Source organism: Cryptomeria japonica, chromosome 11 (assembly GCF_030272615.1).
Source record: "Cryptomeria japonica chromosome 11, Sugi_1.0, whole genome shotgun sequence".
Classification (NCBI taxonomy): domain Eukaryota; kingdom Viridiplantae; phylum Streptophyta; class Pinopsida; order Cupressales; family Cupressaceae; genus Cryptomeria; species Cryptomeria japonica.
Window position 1 is genome coordinate 18151809 of NC_081415.1, and position 19600 is coordinate 18171408.

At 35.3% G+C, this 19600-nt stretch overlaps 2 protein-coding genes across 2 annotated transcripts; both read right to left on the minus strand.

The window, feature by feature from the left end:
- Positions 1-3150: 3150 nt before the first annotated feature.
- Positions 3151-4394, minus strand: LOC131049522 (aquaporin NIP1-4-like). Its single transcript, XM_057983598.1, has 5 exons — positions 4343-4394; positions 4016-4185; positions 3644-3817; positions 3405-3466; positions 3151-3304 (listed from the first exon to the last, which is right to left on the minus strand). Exons 1-5 carry the CDS (start codon positions 4392-4394, stop codon positions 3151-3153), a joined length of 612 nt encoding a protein of 203 aa, XP_057839581.1.
- A 13844-nt stretch (positions 4395-18238) lies between these two features.
- LOC131049523 (aquaporin NIP1-4-like) lies at positions 18239-19575 on the minus strand. The gene is made up of 5 exons (XM_057983599.1): positions 19407-19575; positions 19082-19296; positions 18737-18934; positions 18496-18557; positions 18239-18395 (listed from the first exon to the last, which is right to left on the minus strand). The coding sequence occupies exons 1-5, from the start codon at positions 19573-19575 to the stop codon at positions 18239-18241; spliced, it is 801 nt and encodes a 266-aa protein (XP_057839582.1).
- Between the last annotated feature and the right edge of the window lie 25 nt (positions 19576-19600).

Genomic DNA, 19600 nt, shown 5'->3' on the forward strand with positions numbered 1-19600 from the left:
AAGTAGTGTGGATAGTACATTGTATACTAAAACAATAAATGATGATCTCTTGGCTATTCAGATTTATGTGGATGATATCATATTCGGGTCAACTAATGATGAATTGTCACAAAGTTTTTTAGTTATTATGGAATCTGAGTTTGAAATGTCTATGTTAGGACCTTTAACTTTCTTTTTGGGCATTCAAGTATCTCAGCTTGAACATGGTTTGTTTATATCCCAAATTAAATATGCTAAAGAGATGTTAAAAAGATTTCAGATGGACCAATGCAATCTAGTTGGTACACCTATGGAAACTGGGTTTAAGTTAGTCAAGGTTGATGAATCACCTCTTGTTGATCAACGTGAATATCGGTCCATGATAGGCAGTTTGCTATATCTTACTGCATCTAGGCTTGATTTGATGCAAGCTATATGTTTGGTTTCATGCTATCAATCTGCTCCTAGAGAATCTCATCTAAATGCTGTAAAACGAATTTTCAACTCTAGATTTTGGGCTATGGTATTCCAAACATGATGATTTCACTTTAAAGGGATATACTGATTCTAACTGGGGAGGTTGTGTTGATGACCAACACAACACTAGTGGTGCAACATTCTTTCTTGGTGATCGTTTGGTTGCATGGCATAGTAAGAAACAAGAGTGTGTCACTTTATCAACTGCTGAATCTGAGACTATTGCAGCCACAACTTGTTGTACTCAGATGTTATGGATGTCCTATCAGTTAGCAGATTTGGCTATTAAAATTTCAAAATCTATGTCTATTTTTTGTGACAACACTAGTGCTATTCAAATATCTAAAAATCCTGTGATGCATTCTCGCACCAAGCATATTGCAATTAAGTTACAATTTTTGTGTGAACAAGTCTCCTCAAATGAAGTCACGCTGATTCATGTATCGTCACAAGCACAAGTAGTGGATATATTTACTAAAGCTCTACCAAAAGAACAATTTGAGCAGTTGCATGCTCGATTGGGAGTTTACTCTCAATCTTTTCTCCCTATCTATTTTTTTTTTTTTGCAAGGGGGAGCTTTCACACATGCTCCCATTTTGGCCATCTTTGTCCTTGATGACAAAAAGGGGGAGAACAGGTACACTAGAAAAGGTACATTGGTATTTTTGCATAATGGACATATTTCTGGATAGGTATTCTTGCACACTGGACATTGGAAAAGGTACATTGGTATTTCTGCATAATGGACATATTTCTGGATAGGTATTCTTGCATACTGGACACATTTTTGGACATTGGACATTTTTTGCTAGAATTTTTGGCATTTTGTCTTCCTGCATACTGGGATACACTAGGCACCTTCAAAACATTTTGGTTTGATGAGATCCATTGGTACTTTTGTCACCTTCAGAAATTTGATACACTGGTCATTGGCTCATTTTCAGACATATTTCTTATTGGCATATTTGGGTTTTATATTGGCATTTGCATCATATTGAATTGATCATATTTGGCTCTTGACATGTTTTGATATTGTTTGATCTCCTTCAGCACATTTTGGAATCAGTTGGTAGAGGTATTATGTTTTGGCATTTGGTACAAACATTTCGCAACATTAAGATTCTTTGATGATAGGTATTGGCATTCTGCTGTTATTCACTGATACAAGTAGTATTCTGGTACGATTGGTTACTACAGAAAACTTTTTCAGGATTAGTACAGATTTTTTTCTTGGCACTAGCATTTGACTTATTGGCAAAGACATCTCACTGGTTCAGGTTATTGGAATAATTTGCATCAAGCATTTTGGCAAAACAGGTGGATAGAGTTTTTGCCATCAAGGACAAAGGGGGAGTTTGTTGACCTCATCTATTAATGTTTTGTCCTTGATGACAAGTGGATGTTACATGTTTTTTAACCGAGTTTATTATTTAACTTTTACATGGCAACTTAACTGTGCACCGTGGTTGAGTAAGTTTGGAAAGTAAGTTGAGTTAAGTGTTCCAGGCAGATTCTAAATAATTATATGATTGCATTGAGGGAATGTTCAATTGTTAACAAATGACAAAAGACTTCATTGTTGGTTAATTATTAGTTTTTCACATTGCTCACTTGAAAACCTAAAAATGGGCGAAGATGTCAGCGGAGTGTATGTAATAGATGGTTACCAGAACTGTTTTTCATAATAATTAAGTTGGTTAAGAGTTACAGAAAGTAACCAAAAAAAAAAAACTTCTACCGGTACATAGATATTATATAAATATGTGTAGAAGGTTTGGAAGACGTGTGTTGAATTGGTTCAGAATTTTGTGGCGAAGAAAATATTAAAAATCTGAAGAAGTTTTGTAATAAATTGGTTTATCAAAATATAGTTGCAAACGTGTGCAACTATATCTTCATGAACCTCTTTTTGATTTTGTAAGGTTGAGGGGTTGAAGCTCCTTGCAGCAGGGCTGCTAAACTGGATGTATTGGGTTGATATGAATAAAAGGATTGGAGTGGTTTTCTCCCTATGATGAGATCTATTTGGATCTTGAGGGTTTCCACTCAACACAAATGATGTGTCGTATTTGTGGTCATTTCTAGATTACGCTCTGTTATTTCTATCTTGTTCAATCTGTTTAGTTTTATTATATCAGTTGTCCTTAAATTGTTTCGGCAAGATAACTATTTATTTCAAGCTTTCCTATCTTCATATCTTTGTACAACCATTTTGTGAGTTTTATCTGGTACTCTGATTCACCCCCTCCCCCTCTCAGAGTACATCTGCTTTCAACAAAAGGATCTTTGATTTTCTGGTGAAATTGAATGATTCTATGAATCTACAAGATTGAATCCAAAAGCTCCTCTCTCCTATGCACTATAGAAAATTAGACTAGAATCTAATGATTTCAAATTCCCTTTTATACAATAATATTTTTAAAAATATACAAAATATAAAAAACAAAATAGAAACTATCATACCATCTTGTCATGATGTTACATAACTGAATTTTTGACATCTCATAGATGGGAACTGTTGTTATTTATTTGAAGCGATGGTACAGTGAACAAGCTGCAAATGATTTTCATTGATGAGAAATTGAAATTTCAGTTATGTCACATCCAACCATAAATATCATGATGAATCTTGATAATGGTTTCCTTGCCATGATGACCAACCCTTCATTAGACAAGAATTAAGAAATCTCTATCTATTCTTGTATAGAAATACCCTTATAGAACCAAGCTCCACAAAGGGCACCAAAAACAGGTCCAAGAATATACACCCAAAGACCATCAAATTTGAGTGCTATCAGTGCAGGCCCCAAGGATCTTGCTGGGTTCATGGAACATCCCGAGAGTGGCCTGGATGCAAAGCATTCTCGATTTAGTAGCCATTGAATTTCAAACAAAATGCACTCCACCCAAACTATAAATGAAAACACTTTATTACTTCCATACATACCCTGCAAATAAAGCATTACAAGCAGCTACACCACCCACAACAATCCGTACCATTTCACCCGGCTGCAGAATAAAGCATCACCCACTTGCTAGTTAGATATTATAGTGGAAAACATTTATGTACTGAGCTATAACTCTTTATTTTGTACGTAAAATGATGAATAATGAATATGTAGATGATATAATTTTCAATGAGATGTGGCATAGATCAGTAGAGGTGTGGTAAATTGTCTGACTTACTGCTTTAGGGTCTGTGACTGTTGCAAATATAACAATGGAGAATATGAAGGTGATAATGATTTCCACCACCAGTGATGCCCAAGGATTTCCCACAGGAACATTGACAGCAACACTAATGGAGACATTTGTAATAATTAAATTGAGTGCAGGTGCAGCTGCTGTGGCACCCACAATCTAACATATAATATAAATGGGCAGCTGACAATCTCAAAGACAAAAAACAAAGCATCACATCAATATTAGCATTGTTCACATCACGAAATAAACCATTTAGAATCCAATTCAATCTTATATTTTGAACATAATTTTTTTTCCAAGTGATCCCAGGATAATTTAAACCCAAATTGCACTTGTTATGCTGGATTAATTCACCTCCTGAAGATAAAGTTTTCCCACAGATGATAAGGCAAGACTTATTGTAGGATTTATGTGAGCATCAGAGATATGTCCCACTGTGTAGACTAGTGCCATTATAACCAGTCCAAACACAGGAGCAATCCCAAGATGAGTTAAGACCTTATCCCTTTCTTCCATGATGATTCCTCCACACCCAGCAAATACTCAGATAGAAGTCCTCATTAACTCTGCTGCGGCCTATATAGAAAAATTCAATGATTACATTTGGCACTTCAGAGAAACACAACCAAAAAAATAAAACACATATACATGTATGTAAGTCTTTATGTTTATTAGTTATACCTTTAACCTCTAGAACAATACTGTTAGTTTTAGTAGCCTTAAGATCTTCCATGTCTGCCTCCTTGGTTTTAGGAGAGGCTCCTCCATTAGTTGGAGCAACATATTATCCTTTCTCAAGGTCGTAGATGGTCACAGAAGATGGTGTCCTGCCTTGCTTTTTCATGGTGAAAAGCTTTCCACTCCTTATTAATGGCGGAGAATTCAGCTTTCATAGCATTGCAGGTATGTTCCTGTGTATAGCATGTTATATAAATGTGGAAAACCTTTATATAAAGCTCATCTAACTGGAGTTTCAGTGCTATAGGTGCTAGGATTCTCTTGTTGGGTACTGTGAGAAGTTGTGAATTTTTAAAAATGCCTAATTCCAAAATTCTGGATCTCTCCTTGAATTCAAATGGGCTGGTTGGATTCTTTGGAAAGAAATGGTGATTATTTCCTAGGGTCTTGGAGCTACCTAGGTATGAGAAAACAACTGCACACAAGCAAACAATTCTAAGGATATGTCTGTTGCTTTGGAAACGCTAGGTCTATGCAAGGCAAGAGGGATGAGAACGTTAATATAGCTGAAAGATCAACAAAGAAAAAGATCATACGGAGCTACACACATTTTGTAATGGTATATTTGCAGCATATGCATCCCTCATGGATAGCCACCCCGGTCATTAGTGTCAAGTGAGTATCCCTTAATATTTTAGTACACAGTTTCAATAATTGAACTTTATGTAAAACGAGCTTACAATTGTGCTATTGTGGAGAACAAAGCCCAATTGGTCGCTTCCATATTTGGTTTTATTGTAAAGCACAACTAAGAGATAAGGAAGCACCAAAAAACAAACAAACTTTTAAGACTAAATTAGATTACAGACAAAGTGGTAAGAATGCTATTCATGGATCTGGTATATTGTGGGAATTTACTGAATTTTGTGCATTCGATTTGAATAATTGAATTAATTTTTGTTGTATTCGAAGTTGTATTTGAATAGTCAGAATTATTATCCTTTTAATTTCTACAAAATAAATTATTATAATTTTTTTTAATGAAGATTTATATTTATTTTGGTTAATTAAAAATATTTAATAAATTAATTATCTGCATTTCTATTGGCCTAATAATTAGATGTTTTATTTTAAGCTTCATGGAAATGGATTTCACATATTGGACTATATATTATTATGAAAACTTTATAAAGTACAATTTTACAAATATAATATATCAATCCTCTATTCTACTAGCATATCTATATTTTAAAAAATATGTGCAAAATAAGTGGAGACATATCATTCTCCAAAAGATTTAACCCTTATTATAATTGAACCTAAATTTTAAATATCTAAGAAAAACTAATGATACAATATCATATATATCATAATTAACTTAGTTTTAAATTTATTTTTAGAATACTTAATATCTTATAATATTTTTAGTTTATTTGATTTAAAAATATTTTACACAATTTGTCTTGATCTATTTTATTAGACCTTTTTTTTTATCTCATTATCTTTTATCAATATTTATGGATATTAATAATAATTTAAAATTAAAATAAATCAATAAGGCAACTCATTAATATTTTAAAAATTTATTACACAAATGAATAATAATTACAAATGAAATGCATAAGACAGATTACCAGCTCTAATAATATATCATAATTTTAGAGCTGGTAAAAGAATAAACTACTACATCATCTAATTAGTCAAACCTAATACAATTTATGCCACATGAATATATAATTGTATTAAATAAATATCATGAAAATGAAATAAAAGGAAATGGTGGATTGAAAAAGTTGAAATTTTTGGCCTACGTTGCGAGCTCGACTTTCAATGCTGGGTTGGATGGCAAATTGATCTGTTGAGGAGGTCTCCCTCTTCCACGTGGTTTGTTTTCTATTTTGCTCCTCCCTTTACTTGCGTTTATTTGCTTCTGCATTGTCTGTGGATTCATTTATTATCTTTAAGAGCCCTTGTCCTCTCGGCTCCTCATGGAGCTTGGATTGGACAGTGCATTTATTGCACCGCCTATATCTTCCCAATCCGTGCCCAACCTTAACAATAACTCTGTAAATGATAACCTACTGAACGATAGTAGAAAAAACAAAACATCTTATAGGGATTCCATCGCTAGGGCAGCTGAAACTATTGCAGACAATGCAAGATTTGTGGCTTCCTGCGGCAACGAAGAAGGACATCCTCAAGGTAAGGACTCTAGATCCGATCTAAACGTTATCCTCATTTCTCCTAACTCCTCCATGATCAATGAAATTCTGGTAGAGAAGAATAGATTAAAGAATTCTGCTATCTTTTTTGCTTGTGAGGATGTTGATAAATGCCCCCCTAGAAAATTTATGGACAATTGGTTCTACAATTATTGGAATTTGAAATTAGGTTTTCAGATTTCTTTTTGTCGCCAAATTCAAAAAGGTTTATTTGTGATATTTTTTAGCACCCATGAAATGCAGTTGGAAGTTTTGAAAAAACAGTATTGGGCTGTTGGAAGGACCTCCTTCCATGCCCTTGGTTGGACCCTTGAAGCCATTAACGAAGAAGTGCTTGCACTTTCATGCCCTAGGTGGGTTCTGCTAAAAAATATACCACCAATTTATCCCCCAAATTATGGAACCTCTTGGAAAGGTTATATGAATTGATGAATCCTCTCGGCTCATACTGCATCTTGATGCTCGATTGTTGGTCTCTCTAAAACTTGGGGTCGAATTCCCTAAGGAGATGAGGATTAATATAGAGGGTGAACTCCTTTCTTTACCCATTGAAATTTTAGGAGGATTGAATGCTTGCTTTCTCTATAAAAAAGAGGGCCATTTGCGTAATAACTACCCTATCATTAAAAAAAATAGCAACTCTAATGGTAGAGATCTGGAAAAGAATAACTCTACTAAGCCCTCTGAGCCCACGGGCCCCTCTGATAAAACCTCCCCTGTTGAAAATGACCCCCTTGAAGCTAATAACAAGACTATTCCACACAGGTTGAGATTAAGAACACCAGTGACCAATCCGACACTTGTCCTATTTTTGGTAGTTTCAATGCTGCCCCTCCACCCCATTCTCCTATTGGTCTTTCTATAGGCCAACTTGATGATGAGCACGATGAGGATTTCCAACTAGTTACCAGGAAATCAAAAAAGCATAGGTGCAAAAATGCGCAACAACTTGCCCTTGAAAAAATTACCACGGCCAAAACCCTTGACTTAGGTAAGAACAAGAAGGCTGATGCGCCCATTGATCACGGAATGATCACTAGATCCTTGACTAGTAAGTCGAGGTTGATCTCTGTTGTCAAATCCATTGTTCAAGCTTTTGAGAATCTCGATGGTTTTAATATCGGTTCACTTATTGGGGATGCTCCGGCTGGACCCTCGACTGCTATTGACACTCCTAGAGGACATGATCCAATACCCAAGGATTCCCTTGGAACTTTCCCCAGTAACTCAACTGATATTAATCTGAATTCTGACCCTACCCCTAGTAGGCTTAAAGAGATTAGCAATGATTCCACCATTCTTATCATTCCTGTTGTGGATGAGCACCTGTCTCTCTGCTTGCAGGTCCCCTGTTCTTTGAATTTTGATCGGCATCCCTCCAATATGGATGCTTAGATGGACCTTGGTGTTGATGAAATTGTTGAAACCTCCAAGAATGTTGGTAGGCCTTTGGGTTCCAAAAAGAAGGGCCCAACTAGCAATAAAAAATCCCAAAATTGTTCTTAATGAAGTTAGTCTCTTGGAACGTTAGAGGCTTGGAAGATCTAGGTAGAAAGCATGTGATTAAGATGTACCTCAAGTCAATCAAGGACATTGATTTTCTTATGTTGCAAGAGATAAAAACTACCAATTTTAACTTGGAAGTTTGCTTAGACTTTATCTGGAAAGACTCTCAAAAAATTTGCACTGACCACCCCAAAGGGAAGGGTGGTGTTGCCCTGATTATTAGTCACAAATGGGCTAATAAAATTCTTACCCACAAAGGTCTCTCCCCTTGCAACAGGGCTGTTTGGGCCATCTTCAATGACAACAATTCCCGCTTTGGGGTTTGTTCCCTGTATGCCCCCAATGACTATAAGGGAAGAATTGATCTTTGGAACTACCTTGATTCACTTTGTGATATCCCTTGGATTATCGCAGGTGACTTCAATATGATCGAACATCATGGTGACAAGAGTGGAGATAATCCTTTCGAATGGAAAATCCTTGAAAAACCCCATTGGTATAAACTTAAACAACATAAGGATTTGTTTGACCCTCTAGCTGGAAATAGAGGATCTCATTCAGGTGCTTGGTTCACCTGGTGTAATTTTCAACAAGGTAACAATAGAATATACTCTAGGCTTGACCGTATATATGCTAATAAGGACTTTTTTTCTTTTCTTCCTGATGATCTTGGAAACCGCCTTTGTGTTTGGTCTTCTACTATCTCAGACCACCATGCTGTTGTTGCCCAGATCAAGCTCGCCAACTCCCTGCCTCCGCCTTCTTGTCCGAGTAATAAATTCCTTCTTAACGTTAATCTTCTTAAGGATCCGATGATTCCTGCTGCCATCATGATGATCAGATTTATCAATTTACAGAACCGCAACCTTGTCTCTTTGATTTCTAGATGGAACTACAACCTTTCCACTTGGAAAAAGCTCCTCCAAACCATTGGTCAGAAGAAGGCCATGGATTATAATACCATTGAGAAATCCCTCACTAGAAAACTCCACTCTCTTGAGGGTGAGCTGCATCACTCTCGTGATAACTCTGATCTTGCCTCACGAATGGCTATGGCTAGAGATGCTCTTAGACAACATCAGCAAGTCAAAATCAGAGGAGCCATGATCAGAGCCCGACATCACTGGCTTCAATTTGGTGATAGAGGATCAAAATTTTTCTTCAATCTCCTTAAGCATAATAACCTTAGAGAAAGGGTGGATAGCTTGCTTGTTGATGATAAAGAGCTTGTGGATCCTCCTGACATCATTGAGGATTTCTCCTTGTACTAGCAGAACCTCTTCACTTCTGAGGACTCAGAGGAGGCTAAAACCTTTAGATTGAGATGTAGAGCTATCATCCCCTCTAGGATCTCCAAGGGGGACTCGCTTCTTCTTATGTAGGAGATTTCCATTGGTGATGTTGAGAGATATATCAACTTTCTGAGCAATGGGAAGGCCCCTAGATCGGACGACCTTCCTGCTGAATTTTACAAGGCCAATATTGGTTGGGTTAGTAAGGACCTCAATGAGATCTACAATGAAGCCATTAACAGAGGCTCTCTGGGTGAAGGTATCACTTAGGGCATCATTAAACTCATCCCTAAAGATGCAGATAAGTCTCTCGTTAAGAATTGGAGGCCGATCACCCTTCTCAATGCGTCCTATAAAGTCCTTGCCAAAATCCTCGCGGTTAGACTTGAAAAAATCCTCCATAAGTTTATCTGCTCTACCCAAACTGGTTTCATCAAAGGTAGATATATCCTCGAGAACCTGATCACCAGTTGAGAAGCCATGGAATGGGATAAGGTCTTCGACCAAGATGTTGCCATGTTCCTTCTTGATTATGAGAAGGCCTATGATAGGGTTGAATGGGATTTTATCCTCATGGTGCTTGATGCTTTCAGTTTTCCTAAGGAGTTCTATGACATGGTTAAAACTCTCTTTAAAGATGCCTCTGCCCTTATTGATATCAATGGTTCCCTTTCCTCACCTATCAAGCTTTCCTGATCCATCCGTCAGGAGTGTCCCCTGGCCCCTGCTCTCTTTGTGATTGCCTCTGATGCCCTTTTCTATCTCCTTCGGGATGATTCGCTTTCTCCCTGTGTGAAGGGACTTAGGCTCCCTGATCAATCCCAATTTCTTAATATCCAATTTGCTGACGATACCTCTTTATTCCTCGAACTTACTAAGCAAAATTTTGAAGCCCTTAACCAAAAAATTAAGATCTTTGGAACTGTCTCTGGTGCCAAGATCTCCAAGGCCAAGTCTGTTCTTCTGGGATGGCAAGACTTGCCTCCCGATTGGATCCCTCAACTTGGTTTCCAGTGGGGGGGGTCCTAACAATATCGTTAGATACCTCGGCATCCCTTTTTCCATATCCCCCTCCCTCAAAGAAATTTGTATTTGGGTCAGAGAGAGGATTGATAAAAAGCTCAACAAGTGGAATAATAGATTCATGTCTATCGCTAGTCGGGTCCACGTTTGCCAAAAGATCCTCTCCTCTTACAACATATATTACTCCTCGGCCTGGATGTTTAACAATTACCAAATTCTTGAAATACAAAAAATTATAAGGAACTTCCTATGGTCCGATGGCAAGGGGGGAAAAAAGAAGCATGTTGTTAAGTGGGCTTGGTGTCATGTTGAGAAAAAGTTGGGTGGTCTTGGTCTTAAAGACCTTAGACTTCAAGGGATCTCTCTTGCTGCCAAATTGATCTTCCATGCCCTTGACGAAGATGAGCCCTAGAAAATTCCGATTAGAAATAACATTGAGAGAGCTGTTCCGAGGTTTGCTAAGTCATGGAAAGCTCTCCCCTTTGCTGACATTGTGGTTGTTAAATTCCCTGTCTTAGTGTAGGGCACTACTATCTTTAAATCTATTTGGAAGGCCTGAGAGCATGTTATGAGCTCCCTTATCAATATTGAGTTTTACACCAATAATCAGGTCCATGGTGAGAGGTCCATATGATGGAATCTCACTCATGCCACCAAGCCACTTGCTCTTACTCGAGGATGCTCGGCTAGACTTTGGGCACATAAGGGTATTACCTGCTTCATTGATATTTTGGAAAATGATGACCTTATCTCTTGGGAAGAACTCAGCAGCACCTTCGACCTCCCTCAATCCGAAAAAAGAACCTACAAGTTGCTTCAATGTGCCTGTACTCATCTCAATCTTCCAAGGACTGCTCTCTTGACTCCCATGGGCACCTGCTCTTCAAATGGCCTAGTGGCACTCCCCTTCATAAGCTTAAAGCCCGTGACAACTATGCTATTCTGTCTAGTGATTACTCCATCCTTTCCCACATTAATCAGCTCTGGTACTCCGACCTTGATGTCCCTCACTGGCAGTCCTCCCTTAACAGATTTTGGAAATCTCCTATTGCTCTGAAAATTAAGTATTTTAAGTGGCTCCTTCTTATTGACAGACCGCCTTTAAGAAAAGATGATTCTATTTCTGATCTTTTCTCTATATGCAAGGTTCCTGAGACATCTAGACATGTTTTCTTTGATTGCATTATTGCTAAAGAAATTTGGCTTATGTTCGGTTTTGTGGTGCCTTTCAATGCTAATACTATGGAAATCATTACTGGATATATTCATGGATTAAAAAAGGATACTAATCTTCTTTGGTCTATCCTCTCTGCTAACATTTTATGGCACCTTTGGAAGATTAGGAATGAGGAACAATTTCAGGATCGCTCCAGGATCCTTACTGAGACTTTCAAAAGACTCACTTTTTACAATATTGCTGTGCAGGTGTCTATAGTCATGGGCATTGAAAGAAACAAGTTGTATAGATTCCTCAAGGATGGGTCTGCTACCATGTTCATTTATCAGATGCGTGGTGAGTTTGAGTGGATGAGATGCGCTGAGAGTCTTGCCTCCTTTGACAATGCCCTAATGAAGTTGAAGAAGGAAATCCAGGACAATGGCATGGCTCCTCCCCCCCTAGGTCGCTATGCTGGCCCAGAGTCGAGATCGAAGGGACGTGGTGTGGATGGAAGGTCCTGCTAGATGGACCGCCTGGGTTGAAAATCAAAATGATATCCTCCATTGACTCGCTTTGGTCCCTTCCTGTTTTGCTGTGATCCAGTCCCTGCCTTGGCTGCTCGTATCTTTATTAGTTCTTTATTTGTGATCTGCCTTAGATGGTTTTGGCCCTGTACTCTTTTGAATATCATGTTGTTATGCTGGGAGATCTCTCCCTTAGTTGGGCTCTTGATTCTTTTGCCACTGTTTATGACTGAGATATCTCTCCTGTAGTTGGTTTTTTTTTCTTGGCTGTACTTTTTGGCTACTGATTTTGTGGGTTGAGGCCCTGCCTCCCCCTCTCACTGTGTGATCCTTTTGTTTTACTCGATTTTAATATTAAAAAAAAAAAGGAAATGGAAATTGACATGCTATAGAGATTTCACCATTGCAAGTATAACAACATCTAACATTTTCCAGTGAGTTACGACTTAGCAGTGAGTTGTGATCTGAATGATGGATCACTGAGTATGATCTGAAACGTTGATCTACACATTTGAATCTAGAAACAAAAGACACAAATCATCATCCTTACCAAATTTTCTTACAAACCTTCATTTGAATACAGAAACAAAAGACACAAATAATCATCCTTACCATTTTTTCTTACAAACCTTTCCTGGACCTTACTCAAAATGTATTTTCCCACTGGACATATACTACAAACAACAATTTAAGAGAAAAAGTGAGAAACTTACTTCTATTGAGAGATACTACTAAGAATAAATATTATAGTAGAAAGTAGTCCAAATATACTCCATTTGTTAACTATAATTAGAATCTAAGATGAATAATTTATTTTAAGAGTAAATTTTATTTATTTTATATTATTTTTTTATAATTTTTAAATTTAATGAAATAAATTGATTATGTTTCTGGCTGTTCTTTTCGATTTGATTGTGTTTGTATTTTTTTTACAGAGTGTGATCTCAAATGTTCATGCATAAAGTACAAACAAAATCAAATCAGAAAGAACAGGGAGAAACATAATGGATTGTGGAAAACTGATAACTTCAAATTGAATATGTTCAAATATTTTAGACGAGTCTTCTTATTAAATCATTATCAAGAAAAAGAGGAAAATCAACAATTAAATTCTATATATGCCACATATATAATTTTAAATTAAATAAAATTCACACCTCATCATAATATAAAAATTCTTATATATTGAATTAGTGTCTGAATAAAAAAAAAAAATATACTTATCTTTACTATTTAATTTTTTATATATTAATTTATACTTAATCTTATAATTTACAAGCATAAAATGTGAGGATATTTTATTCTATTAACTTTGAAAGGCATTGAAGTGCTATTATTAGAACAAGTATCACTTGGTGAAAATTATCAAAAACAGGTGCTATGTCAAATGATCTTTGATTTGCTTGTGAAATTTTATGATTCTAATGAGTCAAGATTAATCTTGCTGAGTGCAAGACCCCCTCTCCTCACATACACTATAAAAAACTAAACTAAAATCTAAATAATTTCAAATCTTTTTTTACACAATAACCTTATTTTTTAAAATAATATGCAAAACAGAAACTATCATTCCATCTTGTCATGATGTTACATAACTGAAGTTTTGACTTCTCATCGATGAGGAATGTTGTTATTCATTTGAGGGATGGTATAGTGAACCAGCTGCAAACAATCTTCATCTATGAAAAGTCAAAACTTCAGTTATGTAGCATCCAACCATAGATGTCATGATACATCCTGATGACTGGATAGCTGTTTCCTTCCCATTATGACTAACCCTCCATTAGAGAACAATTAAGAAACCTCTATCAATTCTTGTATAGAAATACCCTTATAGAACCAAGTTCCACAAAGGGCACCAAAAACAGGTCAAAGAATATACACCCAAAGACCATCAAATTTGAGTGCTATCAGTGCAGGCCCCAAGGATCTTGCTGGGTTCATGGAACATCCCGAGAGTGGCCTGGATGTAAAGCATTCTCGATTTAGTGGCCATCGAATTTCAAACCAAATGCACTCCAGCCAAAATATAAATGAAAACAATTTATTACTTCCATACATACCCTGCAAATAAAGCATTACAAGCAGCTACACCACCCACAGCAATCCCTACCATTTCACCTGGCTGCAGAATAAAGCATCACCCACTTGCTAGTTAGATATTACAGTGGAAAACCTTTATCTAGTGAGCTATAATATAACTCTTTTTGTACGTAAAATTTTGAATAATGAATATGTAGATGATATAATTTTCAATCAGATGTGGAGTCGATCAGTAGAGGTGTGGTAAATTCTCTGACTTACTGCTTTAGGGTCTGTGGCTGTTGCAAATATAACAGTGGAGAGTATGAAGGTGATAATGATTTCCACCACCAGTGATGCCCAAGGATTTCCCACAGGAACATTGACAGCAACATTAATGGAGACATTTGTAATAATTAAATTGAGTGCAGCTGCAGCTGCTGTGGCACCCACAATCTGACATATAATATAAATAGGCAGCTGACAATTTCAAAGACAAAAACAAAACATCAATGTTCACATCATGAAATAAACCATTCAGAATCCAATTCAATCTTACATTTTGATCAGTTTTTTCTCCGAGTGATGCCAAGATGCAAAGTTTATTGTTATGCTGGATTAATTTACCTCCTGAAGAGAGTTTTCCCACAGAGGATAAGGCAAGACTTATTGCAGGATTTATGTGAGCACCAGAGATATGTCCCACAGTGTAGACTAGTGCCATTATAACCAGTCCAAACACAGCAGCAACCCCAAGATGAGTTAAGACCTTATCCCTTTCTTCCACCATGATTCCTCCACACCCAGCAAATACTAAGATAAAAGTCCCCATGAACTCTGCTGCAGCCTATATAGAAAAATTACATGATTACATTTGGCAATTCAGAGAAACAAAACAACAAAGAAAACACATATACATACATGTAAATCTTTATATTAATTAGTTATACCTTTTTGTAGATTGTAACCTCTAGAAAAATATTTTTAGTATTAGTAGCCTTAAGATCTTCCATGTCTGCCTTCTTCGTTTGAAGAGTTAGTTGCAGCAACATATTGTCCTTTCTCAAGGTCATAGATGGTCACAGAAGATGGTGTCCTGCCTTGCTTTTTCATGGTGAAAAGCTTTCCACTCCTTATTAGGTGGTGGAAAATTTAGCTTTTATAGCAATGCAGGTTTGTACCTGTGTATAGCATACTATATATATGTGGAGAACCTTTATATAAAGCTCATTTAACTGGAGTTTAGTGTTATAGGTGCTAGGGTTCTCTTGTTGGGTACTGTGAGTAGTGAATTTTTAATATTTTCAATTTGATCTCTCCTTGAATTCAAATGTGCTGGTGGGATTATTTGGAAAGAAATGGTGATTACATCCAAGGGTCTTGGAGCTATTTAGGTATGAGAAAACAATTGAACACAAAACAAACAATTCTATACTTTGGACTTCAACTAGGAGAAAATGAATAACAAATAAGAAAAGAATTGAATTTTCATGTCTAGAGGGTAGCAGAAGGATATCTTGTAAGAATATGCCTATTGCTTTGGAAACACTAGGTCTATGCAAGGCAAGAGGGATGAGAACATGAATAAATTATAGTTGAAAGATCAACAAAGAAAAAGATCATACGGATCTACACACATTTTGTAATGGTATATTTGCAGCATATGCATCCCTCACGGATAGCCACCCTTGTCATTACTGTCAAATGAGTATCCCTTAATATTTTAGTACACAGTTTTCAATAATTGAACTTCATATAAAACAAACTTAAAATTCTGCTATTGTGGAGAACAAAGCCCAATTGGCCGCTTCCATATTGTTTTTATTGTAAAGTACAACTAATAGATAAGGAAGCACCCAAAAAAACTAAGTTTTAAGGTTAAATTAGATTGCAAGACAAAGTGGTAAGAATGGTATTCATGGATCTGGTATATTGTAGGAATTTACTGAATTTTGTGTATTCGATTTGAATAAATGAATTAATTTTTGTTGTATTCTAAGTTGTATCTATATAGTTTGAATTATTATTTTTTAATTTTTATAAAATAAATTTTTTAAGTTTTTTAATAAAGGTTTATATTTATTTTGGTTAATGTAAATATATAGTATTTATTTAAAAATATTTAAAAAATGAATTATCTGTATTTATACTGGCTGAATAGTTTGATGTCTTATTTTAAGCTTCATGGAAATTGATTTCATATATTGGATTATATATTATTATGAAAATTTTATAAAGTACAATTTTACAAATATAATATATCAATCTTCTACTCTACTAGCATATCTATATTTTGAAAAATATCTGCAAAATAGATGGAAACATATCATTCTCAATAAGATTTAACCCTTACTATAATTGAACCTAAATTTTAAATATTTAAGAAAAACTAATAAAACATACAATATCATATACATCATAATTAATTTGATTTAAATTTATTATTAGAATACTTAATGTCTTATAATATTTTTAGTTTATTTGATTTAAAAATATTTTACACAATTTTTCTTGATCTATTGTAATATACTTTTTTCAAAAATCTCATTATCTTTTATCAGCATTTATGAATATTAATAATAATTTAAATTAAAATAAATTAATAAGACAATTCATTAATATTTTAAAAATTTATTGCATAAATAAATGATAGTTACAAATGAAGTGCATAAGATAGATTACCAACCCTAATATTATCATAATTTTAGAGCAGGTTACAACAACTAATAAATCAATCCTAATACAATTTATGTCATATAAATATATAATTTTATTGAATAAATGTCATTAAAATGAACTAAAAGGAAATTGACATGCTATAGAGATTTCACCATTGCAAGCATAACAACATCTAACATTTTCGATATGATTAATTTACTATTAATTGTCCCACGAAGACTAACATAGACGCCCCCGACAACGATTGACAAACTAGCGACGAGCAACGACCGAACAGTGAGTTGTGACTTAGCAGTGAGTGAATCAGAATCCTCTTTAAAATTTCCATCACCTTCCTTATCCTCAGAGAGATTAGATTTTCACAGCTTATGGTGGTTTACTGTGATTCTTGTTTTTTTATTTCTGGTTTTAATTGTGTAGAATTTGTTTTGTATCTATATCTTCATCATGAGGATAAGAGAACTGTAGGAGAAAAAAAATGTAATCTGAATGATGGATTACTGAGTGTGATCTGAAACGTTGATGCAAAGCAAGTTCTACACAATTGAATCCAGAAACAAAATTTAATTTTTTGCATGGACCTTTTGGATCACATTCTGTGATTTTTAATTTTTTGCATCTATGTTTGGGATCACACTCTGTGAACCATTGTTCATCACACTCTGTGAACCATCTAACAGTGAGAAGCATAATGGATTGTGGAAAACTGATAGCTTCAAATTGAATATGTTCAAATATTTTAGATGGGTTTTCTTATTAAATCATTATCAAGTAAAAGAGCAAAACCAATAATTATATTTATATAAGTCACATATATAATTTTAAATTAAATAAAATTCACAACTCACCATAATATAAAAAATCTCATATATCAAATTAATGTCTGTATAAAGATTAAAAATATATTTACCTTTACCTTTTCATTTTTTATATATTAAATTATACTTAATCCTCTAATTTACAAGCATAAAATGTGAGAATATTCTATTCTATTAGCTTTGAAATGCATTGAAGTGCTATTATTAGAACAAGTATCACTTGGTGAAAATTATCAAAAAAACAAGTGCTATGTCAAAGGATCTTTGATTTGCTTGTGAAATTTTATGGTTCTAATTAATGAGTCAGAGATCAAATCTTGCTCAATGCAAGACCTAAACTAAAATCTAAATGATTTCAAATCCTCTTTTACACAATAACCTTATTTTTAAAAATAATATACAAAATAGAAACTATCATTCCATCTTGTCATGATGTTACATAACTGAAGTTTTGACTTCTCATTCATGAAGACTGTTGTTATTCATTTGAGACGATGGTATAGTGAAAAAGCTGTAAACGATCTTCATTGATGAGAAGTCAAAACCTCAGTTATATAACATCCAACCATAAATATCATGATACATCCTGATAACAGAATAGCTATTTCCTTGACATGATAACCAATCCTCCGTTAAGAAAGAATTAAGAAACCTCTATCTATTCTTGTATAGAAATACCCTTATAGAACCAAGCTCACAAAGGGCACCAAAAACAGGTCCAAGAATATACACCCAAAGACCATTAAAATTGAGTGCTATCAATGCAGGCCCCAAGGATCTTGCCGGGTTCATGGAACATCCCGAGAGTGGCCTGGATGTAAAGCATTCTCGATTTAGTGGCCATCGAATTTCAAACCAAATGCACTCGAGCCAAAATCTAAATGAAAACAATCTATTACTTCCATACATACCCTGCAAATAAAGCATTACAAGCAGCTACACCACACACAGCAATCCCTACCATTTCACCTGGCTGCAGAATAAAGCATCACCCACTTGCTAGTTAGATATTACAGTGGGAAACCTTTATCTAGTGAGCTATAATATAACTCTTTTTGTACGTAAAATTTTGAATAATGAATATGTAGATGATATAATTTTTAATCAGATGTGGCATAGATCAGTAGAGGTGTGGTAAATTGTCTGACTTACTGCTTTAGGGTCTGTGGCTGTTGCAAATATAACAGTGGAGAGTATGAAGGTGATAATGATTTCCACCACCAGTGATGCCCAAGGATTTCCCACAGGAACATTGACAGCAACATTAATGGAGACATTTGTAATAATTAAATTGAGTGCAGCTGCAGCTGCTGTGGCACCCACAATCTGACATATAATATAAATAGGCAGCTGACAATTTCAAAGACAAAAACAAAACATCAATGTTCACATCATGAAATAAACCATTCAGAATCCAATTCAATCTTACATTTTGATCAGTTTTTTCTCCGAGTGATCCCAAGATGCAAAGTTTATTGTTATGCTGGATTAATTCACCTCCTGAAGAGAGAGTTTTCCCACAGATGATAAGGCAAGACTTATTGCAGGATTTATGTGAGCACCAGAGATATGTCCCACAGTGTAGACTAGTGCCATTATAACCAGTCCAAACACAGCAGCAACCCCAAGATGAGTTAAGACCTTATCCCTTTCTTCCACCACGATTCCTCCACGCCCAGCAAATACTAAGATAAAAGTCCCCATCAACTCTGCTGCAGCGTATATAGAAAAATTACATGATTACATTTTGCAATTCAGAGAAACACAACAACGAAGAAAACACATATACATACATGTAAATCTTTATATTAATTAGTTATACTTTTTGTAGATTGTAACCTGTAGAAAAATATTTTTAGTATTAGTAGCCTTAACATCTTCCTGTCTGCCTTCTTCGTTTGAAGAGAGGCTACATTAGTTGCAGCAACATATTGTCCTTTCTCAAGGTCATAGATGGTCACAGAAGATGGTGTCCTGCCTTGCTTTTTCATGGTGAAAAGCTTTCCACTCCTTATT